The 11,365-nt window shown below is 34.4% G+C and overlaps 1 protein-coding gene and 1 long non-coding RNA gene across 2 annotated transcripts in view; one reads left to right on the top strand and one right to left on the bottom strand.

The window, feature by feature from the left end:
* The window catches only part of LOC106475427 (motile sperm domain-containing protein 2-like), a 16,509-nt gene extending 6,824 nt beyond the window's left edge, over positions 1 to 9,685 (top strand). The window contains exons 4-8 of the mRNA XM_013936110.2: positions 2,781 to 2,935; positions 4,500 to 4,560; positions 5,593 to 5,631; positions 7,302 to 7,426; positions 9,545 to 9,685. Of these exons, the coding sequence (XP_013791564.2) occupies positions 2,781 to 2,935; positions 4,500 to 4,560; positions 5,593 to 5,631; positions 7,302 to 7,426; positions 9,545 to 9,622 (458 nt within the window). The 3' untranslated portion in view covers positions 9,623 to 9,685. The remainder of the gene's footprint in view (positions 1 to 2,780; positions 2,936 to 4,499; positions 4,561 to 5,592; positions 5,632 to 7,301; positions 7,427 to 9,544) is intronic.
* The window catches only part of LOC111083205, a 23,467-nt gene that overhangs the window by 9,154 nt on the left and 2,948 nt on the right, over positions 1 to 11,365 (bottom strand). The window lies entirely within an intron of this gene.

Raw genomic sequence — 11,365 nt, 5'->3', positions numbered from 1 at the left:
GACATCAAAAGAGACTTAGTACACTGGTATGGAGCTGTTCACTTGTACTCGTGCATTAACCTGGATCAGATGGACATCAAAAGAGACTTAGTACACTGCTATGGAGCTGTTCACTTGTACTCGTGCATTAACCTGGATCAGATGGACATCAAAAGACTCGAGAATGCTTTATTTAGTACACACGGTTCATTCTTCTATTTTTTTCTATTGAAAAATACCTTTTAACAACATTCTTGTGAATTATTATATGTGTCCAACTAACGATTTGTATACCTTTCCTGTAATATGATATTAGTACAGGGTGACCCAAAACTTAATTGCTTCATACCAGTTTACTAAGTCTCTTTTGATGTCCATCTGATCCAGGTTAATGCACGAGTACAACTGAACAGCTCCATAGCAGTGTACTAAGAAAAAGCTACAAGTTTTCTGTATATTACATGTCTGCCAAGTGTAAAAAGCTACAAGTTTTACACTTGGCAGATATGTGATATACAGAAAAAGCTACAAGTTTTACACTTGGCAGATATGTGATATACAGAAAAAGCTACAAGTTTTACACTTGGCAGACATGTAATATACAAAAAGGAATTTCAAGCTTATTTCAATTAAGTTTGAATTCTGAATAAAAATATCTTGCTTTCAAAAAACCCAACGCCTTTTGATCTAAATTTACACCCAATCAATCCCATTGAGCCGTTGTCTTTGAATATTATATATTGAAACTGCACTAACAGAATTCCTTTCGATTTGCATGATTGTTTGTGCTGCTTCCGATCAAACCACATTGGGTCTACCACGGGAAATCGAACCCCAGATTTTAGCGTTGTAAATCCGTAAACTTACCGCTGTCCATCCGGGGTGGGGGGGGGACTGCACTAATAGAGAATCTTTTTTCTGTCGTCATTCAAAAATTGCAATAGGAAGTTTAGCGCGTAATGTAATAATATCAGTCTGATGCTTTTATATATACTCGTTCTACAGGAAAGTAGACTAATTGGCACACATTCATAATGGAAAGCTTTTCCTTTGATTCTGAACTCGTATTCGCGCTTCACTTACCACACACACTATGGTCTCCATAAGTTATTGCTTAATTTTGGAATAAAATAGAATACACTTACGTCTATGTCCATTATCTCCTACGAGCAGGGCAACCCATACGGACAAACAAAAAACACGTTTCACGTTTTTACTTAAATAATATATTTCTTACACTCTTTTAGTTATAGTGTATATTTATACATTGATGCCTATCAATAAATCAAGCTGTGTTTTATTTTGTATTTTCGGACCCAAAGTGTTTGTTCTTTCACCTGAAAGACACCTCATGCGCACAATGAATAAAACGGCTAGGCCAAAGATCCTCGTGATTCAGACTTAACTGTCCCTAACCAATCTACAGCACTATCCGCCTGAAGTGGCTGCTCTTAACTAAATAACGGGATTGACTGTCACTCTTTACAGCTCACTCAGGGGCGGTTAGTATCACTATATGTCTCAGATCCGAGATCCTTGATCCCCATTTCAATATGTCAACCATGAGGCCACGATCCAAAGGCATCATGGAGCTTTTTTCTTTTTTGAGAGGGGCACAACCAAAAAATAAAGTACTTTTGTTATCAATAGTATGCTAATAATAATAATTACACAAATAATAAGTGGGGTGCCTTTACTTTACATATTATTAAATTTCCGCTGTTACTTTGGTTACTTTATTGGTTTCCAATAATCAAATGTTTATAGCTGGATTTAGGATTATTAATTAAAAAGTGTGTGGAAAGGGAGTCATGCCCACCGGTGGCCTATGGACACAACTCCATTTCCACGATCGGCCATGATCTAAAACTCTTAATCCGATCTTCTTCATCGGGATTCGGACCATGTTTTGGACCAGGGAGGGTAGACCTCTTCCTCCCTCTCTGGAATTGTTATTTTTTTTGCACTGTTACTGAATTCTAGGTAATAACGCTTGTTACATTGTTGCATTACTCACAGTATGTTAATATTTGTCCATTGTCCGCATTTGTAATTGATATATTTTTTCACAATGTAATTTTTACTATGTGATATCAATTAGCTCCAAAATATTTTTGAAAAATAGAAGAAAAAATCCCATTTAAAAACTGAAATAACTTGAAAAGTTATCACGTTTTATTCCAAGTTAGATAGGAATTTTTACCAGCAAGTAAGTGAATTTGAGGACTGTTTAGGTTGAGTATTATTTTAATGTAAGAATATTTAATTTAAGCTTTTAATCTTGCTCTTAACTCTCGTTATGTCCGCCAGTGGCACAATGGTATGTCTGCGGACTTATACCGCTAGAAACCGGGTTTCGATACCCCTGGTGGGCAGAGCACACATAAGCTCTTTGTGTAGCTTTGTGCTTAATAAGAAACAACAACAACTCTCGTTATTGCTATGTTTTTAATTTGGCGCCAAACTTCACGAGGACTAGCTGCATAAAACCATCCGTAATTATGAACTAATAGTCTAGAGGGAAGGACACTGATCAACAGCACTAACTACTAACTTTTGGACTACTCTTAAGTGACCGAATAGTGGTTCTTGACTGGCACTATTATAGAGCATCCATTACCCCAAATTGAAAAGGAACGCTTAAAAAAAAACACAGAAAAATTGCTTTAATCTACAAACATTCGAGTGCTACAAAAAGTCGAAAAAATAACTCTACTAGCTATAAAGTTTTAATTAACAGTAATTTAAAATTAATCTAGTTAAAACCTTTTATTGAATCAGTATTATTAATTTTTTGCTAGTGATTTTAAGGGTTAACTGTCACAGAAAAGACCCAGATACGAGAGACGAGCGACGAAAAATCGTAGCTTATTGGGTAGAAAAAATGGAGAGGGAAAGGAAAGGAGAATCAGTGTCCGTTTTGATGGATTGTTCCAGCTCTGGAATGGCGAATATGGTACGTTGTGATTTTATAGAACACGACTTTGTTATACTAGACTGTTTTAAACTTAGAATAAAAGCGGACAAGCTCTATCATGAAAGAGAGTACAGATAAATAATAGGAATTAATATCAACTTCCGAACAGAGCAAACTATTTATTTAGAACGATATCAATATAGCTCACGTTTCTATAAAGATTTGAATGAGTTGAGTGCCTTCGGTGTTAACGATATTTTCGGTCGTAATCCCAATAATAGCTCACGAAGTTAGGTAATATTTTATATTATTTATAGAAATGGCACAAAACTGTTATACGATGTGAAAATAATAATGTTAAGCGCAGTTTTGTTAGCCTTGAAGTGTTTTTTGTTGTTGTTAGAATTGTAAGATTTTAATACCAAGCAAGTGTTATATTTGTTCTTGTGCTACTATCCCTGATGAAACCGCAATGACAAAATATTAGCAGAAATGAAAAGGTTTTATTATTATTATTATAATCTGGAGAGTAAAGGTCGTTTTTTGTCTAACTTTATTGCCAAAATTATGACAACGAGTAAGAAAAAGAAACAAATATAATATATTAAAATGGTACCATATTGAGACCAATCGGAAGTACAACATTGGCTAAAAATAGAAAGTGTATTATAATATGTGTTAAAAAAAGAAGACAATATTTCTTGAGTTTTCCAAGTTTTACTTCTATTCATCATTTTTCAAGAACTTATATAAAGCGCAAACCAGTTAATAAATTTGTAACTGAAGGGTTACACCACGTCATTTGTATTTGCATTTGTGAATAATATAGTTACCTTGCAGAATAATATGAAAATTTAAGGTAAATCGAAAATAAAACAGAAATAAGATGACTCAAAATAAAATATAATATCATTATGTTTATATAATCAATCAAAGCTTTAAATGTATGAAGCGATCTAAAATTATTTTCAGAGACGATCATATCACTATCTAATATTTGCAGACAATTTTTTTGTTTATGTATTTCGCGCAAAGTTACACGAGGGCTATCTGTGCTAGCCGTCCCTAATTTAGCAGTGTAAGACTAGAGGGAAGGCAGCTAGTCATCACCACCCACCGCCAATTTTTGGGCTACTCTTTTACTAACGAATAGTGGGATTGACTGTCACATTATAACGCCCCCACGGCTGAAAGGACGAGCATGTTTGGTGTGACGGGGATTCGAACCCGCGACCCATAGATCGCGAGTCGAGCGCCCTAACCACCTGGCCATGCCGGGCCGATTTGCAGACTGAGGTGAAACTATTGGAGTAGTGACCGCTCCAAGATGGCGACCTCTTGACACGTTTTCGGAACCCAAGTGTCATATTTAGTTTATTATGTGTTATCTATGAATGGTTTATAACAAAACAGGTGTAGTATCACGTAACTAAGGATGTACTAAACATTTTTCCACTAATATATATATATATATAAGTTAACATTTCATTTCAAAACTTTGGTATGTTTGTTTCTATTTAATATCGATCTTACATATTTCTAATTTTAGTGTTACAAAGAGTATACAAGGTAGCGAAAAATAAATATTTATACTGTTTTGCAGGACGTGGACTTTACAATGTACTTGATGTCTTTATTTATAACCTACTATCCAGCGTTTATTGGTAAGTAATATTTAATTCCGCAGAAGACTTTTAGCTATCATTCTAAAATACGCTTTATGAATATGCTAACGTTAGGCTTAAAGTTGTAAACTCAGTCGCTGGTTTTAATATTCTCACTACTTTCGTCTCTCTCTCTTTTTTCTTTTTTGCCTTATTTTTCCCCTTTAATTCTATAAGAAACAATATCATTATTAAATACGAAAAATAGACAGGAATACGAGATAGGAAAAAGGGTACAATATTGAAACCAATAGGAAGTTCAGCATTAGGTAAAAATAGAAAATATTTATATATATATATATATGGTTGTTGGTTATGGAATTAAATCTCTTTTTAACTTAGCCGATATGTCTTTGTATGGAATAGCATGAATACCTGTTTCATTCTCCAGCTGTTTGAGGCATGTGATGGTTGAAAGTGAAGTATAACTGCATGGAAGTGACTCGGCGACTTATCAGTTATACTTTCTTACAGTTAGAATATTGGTTGAAAGAGAACATATCACTATCTAATATTTGAAGACAGAGGGGAAACTACTGGAGTAGTGACCGCTCCAAGATGGCGACCTCTTGACACATCTGTCCCTCTGGAAGCATTAACTTGGTGATAAGCACTGTGACTTATCAGTTATACTTTCTTACAGTTAGAATATTGGTTGAAAGAGAGAGGTATGACTGAAAGCATTAACTTGGTGACAAGGACCGTGATTTATTTATTTATTATTATTATTTGTATTTCGTTTTACGATAAAAACGAAAATGTGTTCACCCGAGCAATATACATTGCAGACTTTTATTTATTTTCGACCTAGAGCTCAGTTTATTACTTTAGTTTTTGCTGCAAAATTTTTATAATAGTTATTCTTCAGCTAGTTTTACTTATATATCCGTTTACAAGGCTTAGTTAGCTACGAGTCTCAAACGAAGTAGTTATTTTTTCATTCTATGAATCTCTATATAGAGTACTAGAAAATATAGATGAATATATATTTTTTCAGAACTATTTTGTACTTTTCTCTCAAATTTTTTTCAGACCACATTTATGTATTTGAAATGCCATGGATAATGAACGGTAAGTGTTTTTTACAAATACTTTTTTTTGTTTGTTTTTAATTATGCACAAAGCTACACAAGGGCTATCTGTGCTCTGCCCACCACGGGTATCGAAACCCGGTTTCTAGCGTTGTAAGTCCGCAGACATACCGCTGTGCCACTGGGGGACATTTAGTTTGTTTACTCTAATTGTATTGTGTCTGTCCCTCGGTGGGACGGCGGTAAGTCACCTTACAACCTTAAAATCCGGGGTTCGATTCCCGCGGTGGACACGGCAGGTAGCTCAATACGGCTGTGCCTTCCATAATTGCTAGTTCAAAATGAAAACTATGTACAGTGTAACTATCAGTATAGATAGGTAACTAACTGTGGGAAGGAGTTGTAAAACTACTGCACGAAATATCTGTTGAATGAATGTCCGATCAAAAGTTATTGTTAGAGTAAAGGAAAGTTAATCAGAAGTAACCGCTTCAAAACGTTCTAGTACAGAGTCGTTATTTTATTATTCTTTATCATTTAGTCCCTTTTGTTATTTAGTTTATTCTGCTAAATTTCAATTAATAAAACAGTAAATATTCTAATATATGTATATATATAGAATATACAAAGACTTCAGTTTGGTTTGGTTTGAATTTCGCACAAAGCTACTCGAGGGTTATCTACGCTAGTCGTCACTAATTTAGCAGTGAAAGACATGGGGAGAAAAGCAGCTAGTCATCACCACACACCGCCAACTCTTGGGCTACCCCTTTTACTAACGAATAGTAGGATTCACCGTCACATTATAACGTTCCCACGACTGAAAGAGCGAGCATGTTTGGTGGGACGGGGATTCGAACCTGCGACCCGCAGTAATACTGTTTAGATGAATAATCTTTAATGACATATATTGCATATAATAGCTCATGTCTGTTGATACAGATACTTTGCAACTTATATCTTAGTTAAACTTTGTAACTGACTGGCATAAGTCTAATAGGCCTAAAACGTTTTTACATTACTTTGATCACTGATATTACGTTTTAGGCCTGGTGGTTAGGGCGCTTGACTCGCAATGTGGGGATCGCAACCCGTCTACGAACATACTCGCCCTTTCAGCTGTGGGTACGTTATAAAGTTACGGTCAATCCCACTATTCGTTAGTAAAAGAATAGCCCAACAGTTGGCGGTGGGTGTTGTTGTTGACTAGATTTATTCTTTCTAGTCTACCACTTCAAAATTAGGGACAGTTAACGCATATGTTCCTCGAGTTTAGCTTTGGGTGAAAACTCAACAAACAAACAGAAATTTTGTTCTTTATGTCATGTGAAATCTGTTTATTTGTTTTGAATCATATGTAACATGGTTTTAAAATATTTGATCACATCCATTACGTTCTTGAGATCATGTGAAATCTGTTTATTTGTTTTGGATCATATGTAACATGGTTTTAAAATATTTGATCACAACCATTACGTTCTTGAGGTCATATGAAATTTGTTTATTTGTTTTGGATAATATGTAACATGGTTTTAAAATATTTGATGACAACCATTACGTTCTTGAGGTCATATGAAATTTGTTTATTTGTTTTGAATCATATGTAACATGGTTTTAAAATATTTGATCACATCCATTACGTTCTTGAGGTCATATGAAATTTGTTTCCTGGTTTTGGTTACTTGAAGTTAACAATAACACTTTGAATAGCATGTTGGAAGATCATCAAGAAAATGATTTCCAGCAGCACAGCAGAGAGGATTAAGTTTCTGACAAAAACTTCATTCACCGAATACTTGAATCCAGAGGAGCTTCCCCCCCACTTAGGCGGAACGGTAAACACCTATTTTTTTATGTTGTTTTATCATAGATATCGGAATTATCTGATAAAAAATGATAGAAATAATTAAACACAAATTGTGTCATAAAAGTACAGGACATTAGTAAATACTGTTGTGGTTTGATTCTTTGGTTTTAACACATTAATAAATACTGTGGTTTGATTCTTTGGTTTTAATATTTATTAATGTGTTATAATCAAAGAATCAAACCACAGTATTTATTAATGTGTTATAATCAAACCACAGTATTTATTCATGTGTTAAAACCAAAGAATCAAACCACAGTATTTATTCATGTGTTAAAACCAAAGAATCAAACCACAGTATTTATTCATGTGTTAAAACCAAAGAATCAAACCACAGTATTTATTCATGTGTTAAAACCAAAGAATCAAACCACAGTATTTATTCATGTGTTAAAACCAAATAATCAAACCACCAATTTCTACATAAATGCACCCCCCCCCCAGTGGCGCTGCGGTATGTCCGCGGACTTATACTGCTAGAAACCGGGTTTCGATACCCGTGGTGGGCAGAGCACAGATAGCCCTTTTATAGCTTTGTGCTTAATAACAAACAACAACAATTTCTGTATAAATAATATTATCAACAGCAAATACTTTATTAAAAAAGCTCAATCTTTTACTGGACCTTAACTAAATAAATATAACGAAGATATACTTATATATTTCGGACTGTGTATTGGATTTTTAGTCTGGTGTGAAGCGTTGCAAGAAAAAAAACGTGTTTAAAATAACTAGAGTGAACCATATGATTAATGGATTACATATGACTTGGTATTATACATAGTGCATGTTATATGATTAAAATAACTAGAGTGAACCATATGATTAACGCATTACATATGACTTGGTATTATACATAGTGCATGTTATATGATTAAAATAACTAGAGTGAACCATATGATTAATGCATTACATATGACTTGGTATTATACATAGTGCATGTTATATGATTAAAATAACTAGAGTGAACCATATGATTAATGCATTACATATGACTTGGTATTATACATAGTGCATGATTAATATCTTCTACACGTTTATTGTATTCTCTATAATAAGCGTGTTTTATATCGATAGTGTATGTCGTATGGTTCTTTGTGTTAATGTTTAATTTATGGATCCAGGTAAAATAATACAAATTCTGGGCATCGGATTACAATTTCACATACAGCTGAGAATTGTGTAGTTTTTCTGTTTCCAAATGCTTTTATATGGCATAAAAAGGCAGGTGAAAGTGAAAAGAAAGTGTATTATCTCTAGGCAATCAGCTGTTACCAGACACGTGATAAAGTAAAAAAAAAATCCCCTTTTCAGCTAGGGTGCCTTTCGGGCAGACATTTTAAGGTCAGTTGGTACTTGGAAAGTACTTGTCAAAAATATTGCCTTGAGTAGACCTTAAAAATAGCTATGTAGGTCAAGGCGATTGCACCTATACAAGTGAAGATACGTGTTCATTTGCTGTGTATGATTCGAGATAATAAAAAGTGGCTGTTAAGGACAGTGAAAGTGAAAGAATCGTTATCAACGAATCATGTTCAAGGAGACGAAGTTGACAGAATTTTCAATATTTGTTTTAAGAAACATGTGAAGTTGTGTAATTCAGTTAGAAATAAGGGATGTTAAATACGATCTTCGGTCAGACAAACTATATGTGCTATGAAGGTTGTTAGTTTTTTAGAACTTTATATTTTATTTAACATTTTCTTTAATTACTGCCTTGTCGCCCCCAAGTGGCACAGCGGTATATCTGCGGACTTACAATGCTATAATCCGGGTTTCGATACACGTGGTGGGCAGAGCACAGATAGCTCATTGTGCTTAACTTTAAACAAACAAACAATTTTTTTTTTCCACCTAACTATTTGTTCTACTTAAAAGCTGTTAATTAGACGACGTTTCCAATAATGTACGTATGATCCATATCTGACACGAAACAGAATCATAATGAGGCAAGTTTTTCCATTTCGACAACTTTCATCTGTTCGCCACCTGCTAAATACTTATCAAACAATAACACTAGCATGGAGATTTGCAGACTTCTGAGGATCGTTTATACGAACTGGTCTTTTATTTTGTTTTCACTCAGTGTCTAAAGAAATACAGGCCATCAAACCATTTGACTTGTACAGGTGAAGAAGAACATCTTAATGGAGTGACTATATGAACCGGAAGTGAAGAAAAGAACAAAAATTCTCGTCTCTTCAGGGAGTAAAAAATAAATAAATGATGAAAAAATAAAAATTTTTGACAATCTTATTAAATATTCAGACTTTTTTCACGTGTGTTTGTGATCCAACCCTAAATGTTAATCATACCCATTATTATTTTTTCTATTAAAAAAAAACTAAATTGTATTGATTCTGCACGTCGTATCTGGTTCCAGTGTCTAGTTAATATTTCACACTGAACATATTGTACATATTTATATTATGACTGAAAATAAAAGTATGATAAAGCAGTCAACAGAAATGATCATTTATTTAAATAGGTTGATTTTTACGTGTCTTAAAAAACATTGTAATTTCTTTATTATAAAAAAAAATGATTTGTGCTTTATAGCTAAACATGCGACACATGTGTTAAACAGCCAGATTAGAAACCTAAAAATTTTAGGCATAGTCGCCTCTAATTTTGAACTACTGACCAGAAAGAGGGAAGCCAATCAGCAACACCTGCTGCATGTGTGACTACGTTTCAACCAATTAGCAGGATTGCTAGTCTCCCGAGAGTGCAGAGCGTGCTTAGTGGCATATCGCGTGCTCGGACGTTGGATCTCAACAGAACATACTCAGTCTATTTTAAAACAGGTAGTTTTCCTAAAGAGAAAATAAAATATGCGGGAAAGTATTATAATTACATTAACAATGATTTTATCTGTTCCAAATAGGTAAGGACTTGCATGGCCTGGTGGTTAGAGCATTCGACTTATAGTCTGTGGACCGTGGGTTCGTATCCTATCACTGAACATGCTCGCTCTTTCAGCCGTAGGAGCGTTATATTGTAACGACCAATCCTATTTTTCGTTATTAAAGAGCAGCCCAAAAATTGGCGGTGCATGGTGTTGACAAGCTGCCTTCCCTCTGGTCTAATACTTTTAAATTAGGAACGGCTAGAGCAGATAGCCCTCTAATAGCTTTGGACAAAATTAAACAAACAAACAAAATCTGAATATATATATATAGTAAACGTAAATGTATTTTACGTAATGATACCTTAAACGCAGGATGCCGTGAAAGTTGTTGTCTCGAAAAGCTTAAAAAAAACAAAAAACGAAACGCAAATCAACACAAAATCCTTAACTCCATTTTACCCTTAGAGGATAAGACGTTTACCCTGAATAGATTTTTCACATAAAATTGATAGAAAGATCAAAGCTTCACATTTATCGTCTGAATTAGGTTTCTCGCTAAACACGCGTTCTATTTACAAATGAGGTAAAAAAAAAAAGCGAGTCAGGAATGGCCTAGTATTTAGCGAGCGAGCCTGTAATACAAGGGTTCATGACTGGTATCCGGTTTCCGCAAAGGCGCGTTCCGTACTTTGGAGCCAAAGGTGCTCTATTACAGTGAAGGTCAAATGTCACTATTCGGTTAGACCAGAGTAGCTCAAGAGTGGACGATTGATGCTCTTAACTGACACCTTCCTTCTAGTGTATGACTTCAAAAATTTTCTAGCTATGCAAAACATTTCAGAAAAAAGTAAATAAGCAGGAAAGAGTCAGTTTTATCGATATCAAATAACACAAAAAATGTTGTTGTTTTCAAAGAAATAACACTTCGAAAAAAAAATGCATATTAAATCTAAAATCGCTTTTAAACTTGTATCTCGAAACTGTGGTGTCTACCAAATTCTTCTAATGTATATATTGTTGCGTCAACGAGTCACGTGACCACTGTGGCGCCCTCTA

This window comes from Limulus polyphemus, unplaced genomic scaffold, assembly GCF_000517525.1.
Source record: "Limulus polyphemus unplaced genomic scaffold, Limulus_polyphemus-2.1.2 Scaffold8563, whole genome shotgun sequence".
NCBI classification, from domain to species: Eukaryota; Metazoa; Arthropoda; class Merostomata; order Xiphosura; family Limulidae; genus Limulus; species Limulus polyphemus.
This window is presented reverse-complemented; position numbering and strand designations above follow the sequence as displayed.